The following is a 14335-nucleotide window of genomic DNA, read 5'->3' as shown; positions in this document are numbered from 1 at the left end:
TCCTCCATACTCCAAATGGCACCAAATCAGATAATTGCTCAGTTTGCCATATACATGTATGCAGACAACCTCTAGCACTGCTGGGTTAAGTTGATGAATGGTTGAATATCAATGCAGTTCCAGACCGGTTTCTATACCAAAGTTCATTCCGAGATATGATACCTGTACGTTTGACATTCGCAAATTGTCATTCAATAGGAAATGCACAAAGCGTGTATAGGGGTTGTGCAGTTTCGTCTTTTGTACGTAATAGCGGCTTTGATGTGTTATTTTTTAAAGAATGGCTTAGTATCTCTTCATTCAAAGTATAATGTATAAATATTCTTCTAAGTTGTTCCAAGACATTTTAAATTTTAACGAGTGAAGAATATTGAGATGCCTTGAAAGTTTCTATACATGATGGTTCCATTTTTTATCATCAGTGAACGTAATTGATAAATGTTAGATTGTAGAAGCGGAATGTCTGAAAATTCCGTTTAGATTGATAAACTGTTAGAAATATGGCTCGCCTGTCGCATATGGACACTGCTATTCAAAAGTTGGTTGGTGATGACATTATTACTATAACATTTTATATCTGATCGACTATATATAATATGGAACTGCATGACGAAGTTATTTTTCAGTAACGTAAAATTTTAAAGCCAATAGACTGTGACTGTGGGGGGGGGGGGCATATATATGAAAGAGATTTGGAACTGTGAAGTAGTTTTGCAAATACAACTGCATACGGAATATGATTGGCCTAGCACAAGTGGCTCATATCAAACTGGTCTTATCAACTAACTTAACATGGAAAACTCAACATTAAGTTTTAATTTTCGAAGTCAATAGACTGTGACTGCGGGGCATACGTCTGAAATGAATACAGAAAAACTAATGTAACTGCATAGCAAATATGATTGACCTATCACAAGTGGTTCACATTAAGCTGAACTAATCCGAAATATAAATATGAAATATGAAATTTCAAAGTCAATAGAGCTGTGACTGCCGGTGTATGTACATGTACTTGAAATGGCTGGATTCAGAATCGTCGTATATTGAAGCTAGTGCAACTGCATACTTAATATGATTGACCCGGTACAATAAAGTGGTTCATATTAAACTGACCTAAATAGAAAACTTGAAAATAACATGAAAATATTGTGGAAGCCGACGCCACTACGCCAGTTATTATTCGAGCAGGCGAGACAAAAAATCATAATAGGAATGTCTACCTTTAAAATTATATAACATGTAAAATTCCGTTTTATTCTGGTTACAGTATTAGACGTGTGTGATGATTGTGGGACAGTAACACCCAAAAGCTAGAACCTGTACACTTCGTAGATGCTCGGCCCCGTGCGGATCTGGGTGTCCAAAGAATAGGCCCGCATCAGCGCTAAGTTTGTCGTGAGGGGTGACTAAATAGTGCCCAGAACCTTGGCCTGGGGCTTGGGCGCACAACCTTGTTACCCTGTGGACAGAGCGCCCAAGCCCCAGGCCAAGGTTCTGGGCACTATTTAGGCGCCCCTCTCCCTATTTCCAGTGGAAATCAAAATTCGTCAATGCATGTGTCCCATCCCATTTTTCATTTTATCATCATCTCATGTTCATTTTATCATCAATTTCATGTCCATCGCCTGGGTATAACTGAAAGATTGCTGCTTGGGTCTTAAACACCGACAATCAATCATCAATCAATCGTTTCATTTTGTCGGTTTCGTTTCATTTATGTCAACTTTGTTTTGTTTTAAACTTTACAGTATCCGAGTTCGAAGTGATTTCGCTTTTCCCGCGGCACGTCAGACTATCGTATATAATACTAGACAGAAACATACATATCTATACATTTTATTGAATAAATGACATTCTGTTTTTGATAGTGATTTTATCGCAAGGAACCTTTTGTCAGGTCACATAAAATGCTAGTGATTAGTACCTTCATTTTCTCTACGTAAAATGCTAAGGTGCCTGGTCATGGCTAATATGATATTGCGTAATTATACACAAATATTCAACTAGTCAATTGGATCTAATTAACACAATCCCCCAAAAAGAGGTTCCAACCTAGGGATCCTATTAGAAAAAATTTAGCAAATGAAAGCCTTGAACCACCTTTTTCCTGAATCCATCCTTTTTAAACATACATTGTATCTAGATTTGCCCCAGTTATCTAAATTTTGCAATATTTTGGTTATTTCAACCTTTTGGTGCTGTGTTTTTAAACAGCATGCGGTTGCCGGTGCAAAATAAAAGGCACAGTGCATACAAATGTTCTTGATGTTGCACCATTCACTTGTTATGTCATGCTGTACACTAAATTCAATTTTATTAAAGAATTTATCATTCATTATTATTTAAAATTACTCATACTATAACTTTTGATTATGAATCTTCAACAATTGGATCCAAATCTATCCATTTAGTCTTGTTTTTAATTTTTAATCCATTCCAGTAAACTTCATCGAAGACTTATATGGTTAAGAATTATTTGAATCATGAACTGAAAACCAATCGAGGTTAATGGCATCACAGGACCCAGTGTATGGGAAATAACCTATCTTGCCCAGAACAGAAATAACAAATCGGATTATTTTCAAATATGAGTTATCATGTGACGTGTACCCTACGAATAGCAGTATTATCAATACATCTGATGGACTTAAAATAACAACGATATGATAGTGACATTTTTATTAGAGACAGATGAAAAATTTAAGTCAACAAACTTCATCGCAAGAAATGTAACTTCCCATAACAAAATAGATAGAAATTTTCTGAACTGTTAAGTTACTATAGTCAGAATATTACATTTACATAGAAATTAAGTTGCCAAAAAAAAAGTCATTTTGAGAAAGAGCTCCAACAAACACTTATGGTACAGAAATAAATAAAAAGTAAAATAACAGTGTTTACAATTTAAATGAGTAATTTTGTATGTTCTTGAGACTGTCTATGTAAATGTTAAATTTTAACATATTAAGTTTTTCTATTCAGTGTTATCATTCTTTCATGTCTTTAAACAACAGAAAATAGACCCTTTTGTGCTAACATTGGGGTAGCTGATGAGAATGCGTAGAGAATTCTCAATATATACTTCCACAAGGAAAATTCTTTTGTTCTACCCAAGCCCTACCTCGCGGAAGTGTTTATTGAGCATGCTCACCAACTTACCACAAAAGGGTCTATTGCCCACTAGTGACAGGGGCATATCCAGAATTCAATGGGGAGCCAGGCGAGGCAAGAAAATATTTGCAGTAAAATTTGTGATTAAATCAAGATTTCATGCATAAAAAAAACTTTGGCATCTGTCCTTGGACCCACACCTAACAAACAAAACATTGTATAGTTAGCCATAAAACTTCCTATATTTTACTTAAAAAATTAAAATGCATATTTAACATCACATTGTGAGTAAAAACACAAAAAATAAATATCTATTGCACACATTCATAAGTTAGTTAAGATATGAACATACCATATTGGGTTTAGTTGGATAAGTACTATTGAATTATAGTTTCAGTTAGTACTTGCAAAGATTTAATTTCATCATATACAATAAGTGCATGTACATTGTTCACATAATTTCAGTTTAGAAGTAGACATAATTGATTTAGTACGCATTAATAAAATTCTATTAATAATTTTATGTCGTTGCTAATAGATTGATAGTTTCCTTAGTACTGCGACACTTCTTTTTGCAAGGTCAAAATGTACTGATTGTATATTCAAAAGTTTATAAATAAATGCAACTCCCATAATGAGAAATCACTAATAATACCATGTTAAAACTTTTCAGGATGCCATCCACTCTTTTTCATTTTTTTTTTTTTTTTTGTTATCATGTTGCAGTATACAGAAAAATAGCTGTGCACCCATTTGACAAAATCATTGATATATAAATTTGGTTCAAACCTGTGAAAATGCTCAGCACAGCTTCATACTTTGCAGGAGATCTAAGCCTCATCCATACATTTTAGTTTAATATCAAGTCAGTAAGGTGTTAATGTCTAAGTCTGTGATAGAATCCTTATTTTTTTACATCCTGTAATCACAGTTCAGTAGATTAATTCAGTGTTCTTGAATAGTTTCATTCCTACTAAAATAACTGACACAGATACTTAATGTTCCATCCTTAGCTACATTAAGTCATGGTAATAGAATTCTTGAACAAAAATTAAAAAGAAAATATGATTATTGATTAAAACATTACATTACACTCAGCCGATTTCCAACCAGAAATTTTTGTTTGAGGAATGATTACAGAATACAGGCATAAATGTATCTTCAAGGTATGATTGTTCACTACAATGACTAGAATAAATTCACCTCCATTACCAGAATGAGAGGTAGATATTTCAATGGTCCTTCCAGCTTTGTATCACACATGCTCATTTATATACCAGTAATAAATTTACACCTATTTAAAATCATAATAAATTCTTTTGCGAAATTTAGTGAGAACAAAATGAATCTGGCATTACTTCTGGTTTTACTTGCATTATAACTGCATGAATACCAGAAGCAATGGAAGTGACCTGGCAAGAATTGAGAGAGGGGAAATTTTTGTGGTAAAAAAATTTAAGGAAGCTAAAACAAATAGGTTGCATTGACTTATCATGATAGCTCCTTTCATGAATATAAAAATAATTACCCTGTTTCATCATAATCAAAAAGTAAAATCCACTTATAACTCATTGATTGAGTGAACTATGGCATATACTCATACATTAAAGGACTAGAATGATTGACAAATCAAACAGACCCTGCTTTGTGTTAGTCCAACACACTGAGCCAGATCTTTATTGTATTGTGCTAGATCACAGAAGCAACAGCGTATACGTAGCCATTCCACCACACTCTGACACATTATTCTTACTCCAAGCCAACCAGTCGTCACTCGTACACAGCATGATTGGCAGAAAAGCAAAAACTACCAATTGAATTTTTATAGAGTTTTTGTTGCGACTCAGAGGGGGATCAAACCTATGACCTCCCACACTCGACACGAGTGGAGGTGAGCACACTACCCTAAGACCATCGATACAGATTAGATCTACATTATGTACATGTGTACAAAGCTGGAGGGACACTAATAATCACAGATAGATGAAAATAACATTATGTCAACAATATACAATAAAACAGCTTTTTCAAATGATTTACATATTAAACAGAAGTTACTTTCATGTACAAGTTGTCTACAGTAAGCAAGGTAACCTTAGCATTACAGACCAGTAAAGATTTAGTTACTTACAAGTGACAAATACTGCTGGAAAAAAGCATGTACAAGTAAATATCTTTGACACCTACTGTAATACTGTAAACATACTAATTTTCACAGCTGCTAACTTTCAAAGATTTTGTCTAGTGAACAAATTTGCAGGTATCAATTTTCCTGGTTAAGAAAAATGGTTAGTGTTACTAATCAATATTGCAAGTACATGTACTACTGTAAAAGCACTATTGTTTGTGGGGTACAAATTTTCATTGATTTCATGGGTAAGGTAATCCACAAAATTTGATTCCCAACAAAAAGGATTATTTTCTTTAAATTGTATGTTAGGATCACCAAAACCAAGCATATGTCTTAAAACATATGAACACAAATCTTGCAATTTTTCCTGTGTTAACCCTTTCAAAGCTGCCAATGAAAGCAACTAAATTTTAAAAGTAAAGATGATATTGACACATGCTTTATAATATTAGGTAAAATACAGAGGTCTTTTGAGTGTTTTAAACCCAATGTTGGACCCACAAAATCTGGTAGTGGAGGAAAAAAAAACATACATCACAAGTAGCAGCAACAACAAATAGGTCATTGCGATATATGCAGGGATTAGCGTCAAAAGGCCTTAATATGATGCTAGTGCTAATTTCTGTTAAACCAACCAAAACTGAAGTTTTTCCTCAATTAGATGTTACAATCAGTAAAACATTTCATCATCACTGATATTTTTTTTAAATGTCGGACAGTATGAAAGAAGAATATACAAGTTGCCTATGGAAGAAAATCCAACAGGAAATATTAAATAAACACTTTATATCACAGATAATTCAAATGGACGGATAAAACATAAAACATGTTTAACAAAAACAATTTTAACACTTTTGACACCTATAAGACACACACATGTCATAAAAATATACTTTATACTATTTCAAAAGAAATAAAAGTTAAAATGATAAATGCTTCGTAACAGGAAATACATATACAAGAAAGAAAAGGCCATTTGCCCGTTGTGGACAAAATAAATACCAGTATTACCATAAATACACAAAATAAATACCAGTATTACCATAAATACACAAATTATTTACAAATTGTCAGAATCAGTTAAATACAAATTTTCTATTATTCTTTTTATAAATTAACAGGTAACATTTTCTATTGTTCTTTTCAGAAATTTTTTTTTGGACAACTTATTGTAACAATAAAATGAAGCCAATTTCCATTACTGAAATAAATGTCCCAGGACTACAAACCCCAAAAACTTTTTCTTAGCTAGAGAATAAGAATAAAAAAATTGTAAGGAGTCTCTTTCTCAGCCAAAATTTCAACCAAATTTGGAATCTAACAGAAAACTTCTATTTAGTGCATAATAGGATTTTTTTTAATGTGCAAGAAGAAAGGCTTAGTATTTCTGATTGCAGTTTTCCCTTACTTCTACACAAGTCTTCTTTAATTATCATAGTTTACACTAAATTCAATAAATGAAAAGACATACAACAATACCAATCAATAATTGATAACACATAATACAAATACCTTGACCAGCAAGATAACAACTCATCACAAAAACAATATAAACCATTCATTCACTCCAGTGAAGCCCATTAAATCAGATATTAAAATAATCACTGAATCCTGATCAGGCCTTCAGGGATTGTCTTCATAAATTTAGGTAGCTCTTGCTAAATTCTTGTATTACAATATTTTACAGGTTCTGTGTTGAGACAGAAAGTAACAATGTTAACAAAATTAACATAAAAGGAAGTAAAATGCAATGAAATAAAGGATTCATCACATTATAATCTGAAATTAAAAACAGAAATCCTTTTTACTACCAAAATACTTGTCTGTTACAGTGCTCAATAAATACTGGTAAACGTTTTCAATAGAATAATGTATCTCAGTCTCATGCTTATTAATTACAACTAGTATAAAAAAATACAATAACATTACAAAACTACAGCTGTACTAAGTCTAATGTAGATACATATGTTCCTTCATGTAAAATGAGAAGAGTTATACTCAAATTTTCATTTTTGAAGTTGAGGTGTTGAAACTGACGTCATTCTGTTTATTGCAAATGTTAAAAGACACTTTCAAATAGCATTTTTATGGAAAACTGCCAATATTTTCAGTATCACAGCCATAGTTTGAGATCAAAATATCAGGCAGTAAGAATTAACAATGGAAAAATGGTAAAATTGCTTAATACAATGCAAGGATATCAGACTTGTAATGTTCACTTAGTAGCTATTGTGTATGGTATTTATTCGAGACCAAAGCCTTCTGCATTTTCTATTGCCGTTAGTAACTTTAGCCGCATTGTTTTCTTTGACTTGTATGCCGGTAATACTAACTGGTTAAAACATGTGTGGGCCATTGGTAACCTATTAAGAGAAGAATTGTATACAAATATTCAGTACATATATTAAGTTATTTCATGTCTTGGTACATGTATATTAAATTTTATTCAGTTACCTGTCTAAGTTATGAATTTCTATTTTCTACATCAATATAATGTTAACTGAAATATTACAACCAAGAATTTAAAAACTTTGAACTCTAGAAATGGTTAACTCCCCTATCAAGGTATTTGTATGGTTCATCTTATTACATGTATATCTACATATGATTCAAAATCTTTATACAATATAAAATTGCTTAAAAATTCATTCGGTAGTGAAGAGAAATTCACACTGAATAGTATTTAAATATGTCAAACATCTCCCTTTCAAAGCAGTTAGCAAAAATTCTCCTGAATTGTGATCATGCAAGTTAGAATAGAATGCCAAACTTTAACATAAAAGTTCATCAAAATCAATTAAATATTTTTAGAGAATCCACATTTTTTAGGTAAAAGTATAGATACATACAAGTACAAGTATTTCACGTATATACCCAGAAGTTGTTAAGAAACAAATCTATTACTATAAATTTAACACTGAAAATAAAATAAAAATATTACAAACTTACAGATCACTACCACTAACTCTGGATATTTTGAATGTCATCTCAGCCATTCCACCAATAGGAATTCTATCGCTACCCGTAGTAAACAGTAAAAACTTCTTCTGCAATTCTTGTGGGAAATTCATCACTACCTCCCAAAAGTTCCTATAAAATATTTATAATACTTAATTCAATAATTGTGAAAAAGCATCAATAAACAAATATTTAAGCTACCTAAGATCCTAATTAGGATTCTGTGTTAAAAGATAATCTGTAAGAACTGAAGAAAAAGAAAAATCTAAATTTTCACTCAAAATGATGAATTCAGATAACAACACATTTCAACACATATAGTTCTTCAAAAAGAAAACACCATATGTGTAATTAAGGAGGTAGACCTAGGGTAAGGGACATAACTTATGAAGTCAGTGATATGTTTGTATCATATTCAATTTCACCAAAGGCTATCAAGCTTTCATTTGAAGCAGAATAAAAAAAATCCAAGTTAATTAGATGCTTACATAAGATTGATGTAAAATGCTGAATACAAATGTTTCAAAGATTTCTAAGAGTTGTGTCCCTTACCCTAGGTCTACCTCCTTAACTTAGGGGAATAGAGTTTTTCCCATGATTGAATGACCAACACCTGATGAAATGTCTCTAAGAGCTAAACTGGACAATTGACAATCAGATTTAAACATTCTATCATTCTGATAAGTACCAGTCAATATAAAAATTCAGACACTGCCCATAGTTCAGGTGATTCATGGTGGTGAAAAGCACACCAAACAAATGGAGCTTTTTTGTCTACATATGCTATATTTCCACATAAAAATAGTTCTTTCCACATTTAGATCTGCATTTTTGAGAAAATACTTTCATCTGCTACTAAAATCAACCAAATCAAACCTATTCAAGAACAATAACTCTTCCAAAGTGCCAATGCCATACACAATCTATATCATTTTTATTTTGAAAGTGCAACAACCAAATGACAAACTAAGACTGATTATGTGCTCTGTTGGTGCTACTGAATAAGAAATGAAAAGAAATTTGGTTGGTTTTTGACCTGCATGAATTGCATCTTGTCTGATTTTGATCATTTTTATTTTGAAAGTGCAACAACCAAATGACAAACTAAGACTGATTATGTGCTCTGTTGGTGCTACTGAATAAGAAATGAAAAGAAATTTGGTTGGTTTTTGACCTGCATGAATTGCATCTTGTCTGATTTTTAGAGACTGGTATTTAAATTTGTGTCTGATAGAAAGTTTAAATCTTCTTGTGAATTTTCCAGATAATTACCTATGACATTTTATCAGGTGATGGTTATTTAATCTCTATTCCTGAAGCTTATTATGTTACTCACTGTAATGCTTTCCCCCTACTGTTAACTTACTTGATAACAGGGTCCCCTCCACTGTACCCATCATACACAGCGACCTTTCTTAATTCCTTCATGTCTAAGTTAGGATTACCGCATACTAACATCTCAACCTCCTGTGGTCTCAACATCTACCAAAAGAAATTTAATATACATGTACATGTGCATTTCGTCTCCTTGGTAATGCAAGTTTCATAAATTAATTGCTGTTAAATTGTATTAATTCATTTAGTGTGTCCTAATTTTAAATCTTTAACAGAATTTCCATGAATTTCAATAGAATTTGTGATACTGTTTTAAATAAGTTTTTTTAATGGCAAAATGTAATGTTTACTTAATGTAGTGTCCTCTAATGTGATTGTTGGTGTGATTAATTGAAGTAGAAACAAAGTGGTTTATTTTTATTTCTGATGGAAAAATATGCTTCAAGCTTTAAAAATTTCCTTATGCTACATCATGCATTACCATAAACTGTTTACAATTATCAAGGATTGATTTAAGAACATCTATTGGTATGTGTTTTGCAAATTATCAAAGCTACTTAACTCAGTTTGAGATGTCGTGTCCTTACTATTAATACTAAAAAATATAATGATCCAATTACTACACTCAACATTGATTTCTAATTCTAAAGTTAAATGTAAACACATCATTTGTTAATCTATGCATATACATGTATTTTTCATGTTTACTCACAATCAATGCATTTGATGCACAAACACTGTGAAATCCATGATAAAAAGCCTGAAACTGTGGATAGATTGATCTATTCAGGACCCAATCCACATACAATTGCACATATTCTGAAACAATAAAAATATAATTTATACGTTTATTAATTGTTTTTCATTATGTTCATGGTAGTTAAATAATAATTTCTTTGTTCTCAGGTGCTCTCTCTTCTCCCATAAGGGTCCCTAATTACCTATTTTCATCAATAAATGCATCTCCCTCATATATTTTCTGGCTATTGTATAGCAGGTTATTTTTGAAAATGTAAAATTTGGGGGTTTTTTTTAGACAAAAAGGTATCCAAAAACTTTGGCATTTACAACTTCAGCAGAAGTTATTGGTGCATTAGGTGCTTATGTCCAGATTAATTTGTTTGCAAATTTATTTTGGCATTTGTTTAGGTAATGATTAGTCTACCCACCTTCTCTATTATCATTAGTAACAGGGATTTCAGAACCACCAGGTTTCAGTTCTATAGTCTTCACTGACCCAAACTCTGTCTGTGAAACCTGACAATAAAATAAAATTATTCAACAGCTGACTTCAAATATATGACATGCCAACCCCCTCCTCCATTTCAAAGTTTAAAAGTCTCATAACTTTGAAACAAAACAATGAAAATAAGAAACAATGAATAGAAACAGGATGCATGAAACAAACATTTTGCTTAAAAAAAATCAAAATCCCTCACCCTGTAAAGGCAAGATGTTTGAATGCATTACACTGATGGACAAATAGCAGTATTCCAAAATATATCAAATTGCAAGACTAGAAATGTAAACACTACAGAAATTCTTAAATATAACATATTAACTTCAATAACACATTTCAATGTGTAAAAATATCACTTCTATGCATTATTGTATACCAATTTAAATCTTGCTTTACAAGTACTGAATGTTTTAAGTGGACACACTTACCAACCTACATTTAAAGGTCAATTAGACCCGACCTCTGTGTATAAGCTAGAGGCTTATCAATGACCCATATAACCATACTCTTTGAAATTCTTTAGGAACCATTTATAACATTATTGCCTTACCTGAAAAGTCAATCCAAAGTCATCCTCTACATCACCATCGTATGACAGCAGGTCTTTCAGTCCACTAGCTACCTCCTGTAGCAGAGAAGTGGTGTATAAAAAATACATCAATACTAATGTATCTAAGCATTGCTAGGTACTATTACTTTATTAACTCTTCTAAAATTAAGACTTTGAACATTTTTTTCAAGTAGTTTATTCTATATTTTCTTTCAAAAAGTGATAAATATTTTGACAGACTCTTGCAGAATTGATTTTTTAATAAATTAATGCTAAACATTAGTGACAATGCAGTAGCTGCATAATACAAATATCACACAAGCAAGTCGCAAAATTAAACTGCAAATTTTTTTACTTATTGTCTTTTAAACAAGTTTTGGTAAAAAGTACCTTAATTTCCATAATGAAAAAGAACAAATTTACTTGATTAAATAAAAGCAAACTTACTGGTTGTACTTGTTTGAGGTTAGTAATTGTGAGAGGAGTGACACCAACTACAGCTCTGGGATTATTATATGGTACCACCGCAGGACTCAACAACTTCTTGTAACAACATGGAGGAAATCTGATATCCAATATAATACTGTTATATACTGCTAAACCCATTAACTGGAGCAAATCAAGGAATACAATATTTTTTATGGGTCTGTACTATAACCATTTTTCCCATTGGATTTTGAAAAAAAACATGTTCTCCTCATTAACAAAATAACTGTTCTTAGAACCTGATTGGTCAAATATTTCTACAGGGACAATTTTCTTCCTTTAATAAATATGGATGAATAATATTTTTAATGTAACCAGTAGCTTTTAATTCATTTATATCACATGTAAATAACAAATCTACATTTTACTGCTCTATACAGTGCCTTGTTTTGAAGAACACCCAAATACACAACAGTTTCCTTTTAAACTTTTCAGTCCTAGCATACTTGATACCGGTACTCATTAAACTCTCTTAGTTTACATGTAATGAAAATATAGATTGCATTGTCTGATCATAATGAAAAATGTCCCTAAATGAAATTCACAAAAGGGTACAGCTAGATTCTTTTGTGTGAGAAGGGTACCAAAATGAAAAGTTTGTTTATGAATTATTGAAATATTTACCATTCTAAAACATTGTGGTTTCAATGAATTCAATTTGTTAATGAATATAAAATAAAAGTAGCCAATTTACTTTATATTATTACCCAATAATTACAACAAAGGATACAACTCCAACAAGGTTAAACTCCTGATAGCTCTCACACTGTGCAGGACTAAACCAGTGTACACCAGCCTTCTTGTCATATGTAAACATTCCTACAAACAATAATAATACAAGTAAATAAAGATAGAGATACCGTAAACCAACATTTCATGATATCAATTCAACTGCTACTTTTTATTTTTTGTGACTAATTTCTTTAACACAAACGTTACTTAATGGGGGAATATTTTAGTGGGGATTTATTTTCTCAATTTTTTCTTACTTACGAAATGATCGAAATTAAATTGCTCACAAAAATGAAGAGTTGGTTTACAGGACCTGTTTAATTCAGGGATAATATGTGTTTGTCAATGTAAATAAGGATAAAAAAAATTATCAAAGTTATTATTTTCTTTAATCTCCTAATGAATAAAATGCCTAGGGTGTGAAATTTCCAAAATAACAGCTTACTTTTACCTTTACATTTATTTAAGTAATACTTATTTTATGGAATCAATTTTTCAGTTTCTTAAATTCAGTACAATCAATATAACCTGATACTAAAATGAATTTCATACAGAAAAATCTACATCAATAACGATAATGTATTCCAAAGTCAATAAATATTCAGCAATAGAAAGAATAATTTGTCAGAATGAACATATTTTGACAATGTAATCTCTCACTTGATGTGTTATCTAGTGATTTTACATATTTCATAAACATATACCATATAAAGAGCTAGACACAGTAAAAATGTATTTTTTGTATATTCAGGAAGAAATTTATTTCAAGAGTATTAAGAAATAAAAAAGAAGCATTATCATTTTTTTCTTCATTTTGCAAAATTGAACTTGTATTTTTTTGGATATCCATATATTTCTTTAATTTTTTATATAAGAATTGACATATTTTACAAAGTTAAAAAACAATAGTATTTAATTTTTCACATACCATAATCTGAATGAAATATTTGTCGAAGTAACAATAGAAACCATTCCTTGGTTAAACCACCCATATCTAAACCTGGCTCACCAACAAATGTTACTTTTAATTTTTTCTTCAAGTCATGTTGTTTCTCTGCAATCTGAAAAATGTTGCATAAGTTAAAATACACATGATGTACATACAGTAGAGATGGTTAAAATCAACTTAAACACATATGAATGAAACCATACATAGGATTACTTTCTTTTTCAGGGGATTCAGTTAATGTCACTTATGTAAAAAATTTCGAGAAATATAAGTAATTTTTTAATATCTGGTACCTCAAAAATGAAGATTCTGCATGAGCAGTCTTAATATAAAAAACAATTAACAGTATTTCATTTCCTCCATACCTCATTCAGTGAATCAGATACAAGATAAGCTCTCCTTATATTTAGGTTTAGGAATAACATCCCAACATCTGGTAACTGTCTCCTCTGTACCTTGGCTACTAAACTTCTCTACAAAATGAACATACTAATACCATGTGTAATTGGTATATCAATGAAATTCAATGATAGGTAGAGCTCTCTAAATGATGGACCTGATTTAAAAATGTCTTAAAGAGTAATGTCAAGACTCGTATAAAAGTGCTATTCTCAGTAAGAATCAGGCAGTGGGTGAATCATGGTGGAAAAAAACACACAAGTCTTTCCATGCAATCTTATACAAAATGTTACCTGAAATGTAGAAATGGCATTCATTTCTTATTAATTTATCAGTAATTTGAGGTATAAAGTATATGAAATGCATTGTTATGAAGATAACTCACTTTCCCCTATCATTATACAGTAACTTTGATCACACTTTTCTGCATCCTCTTACACTTCT

The 14335-nt window shown here is 31.3% G+C and overlaps 1 protein-coding gene across 2 annotated transcripts in view; it reads right to left on the bottom strand.

The window, feature by feature from the left end:
* Positions 1-2664: 2664 nt before the first annotated feature.
* The window catches only part of LOC148621493 (putative E3 ubiquitin-protein ligase HECTD2), a 35336-nt gene continuing 23665 nt past the window's right edge, over positions 2665-14335 (bottom strand). For both annotated transcript variants that reach the window (XM_088575949.1, XM_088575950.1), the window contains 10 exons: positions 13858-13965; positions 13472-13604; positions 12542-12630; positions 11773-11934; positions 11326-11400; positions 10705-10792; positions 10248-10354; positions 9567-9682; positions 8192-8332; positions 2665-7605 (listed from right to left, as the gene is read on the bottom strand). In XM_088575949.1, the coding sequence (XP_088432075.1) occupies positions 7485-7605; positions 8192-8332; positions 9567-9682; positions 10248-10354; positions 10705-10792; positions 11326-11400; positions 11773-11934; positions 12542-12630; positions 13472-13604; positions 13858-13965 (1140 nt within the window). In that variant the 3' untranslated portion in view covers positions 2665-7484. The remainder of the gene's footprint in view (positions 7606-8191; positions 8333-9566; positions 9683-10247; positions 10355-10704; positions 10793-11325; positions 11401-11772; positions 11935-12541; positions 12631-13471; positions 13605-13857; positions 13966-14335) is intronic.

This window comes from Perna viridis, chromosome 3 (genome assembly GCF_037379345.1).
Source record: "Perna viridis isolate PV_CMFRI_1.1 ecotype Kerala chromosome 3, ASM3737934v1, whole genome shotgun sequence".
Taxonomy (NCBI): Eukaryota; Metazoa; Mollusca; class Bivalvia; order Mytilida; family Mytilidae; genus Perna; species Perna viridis.
Note: the sequence above shows the minus strand (reverse complement) of the source record. Positions and strands in the feature narration are given on the sequence as shown.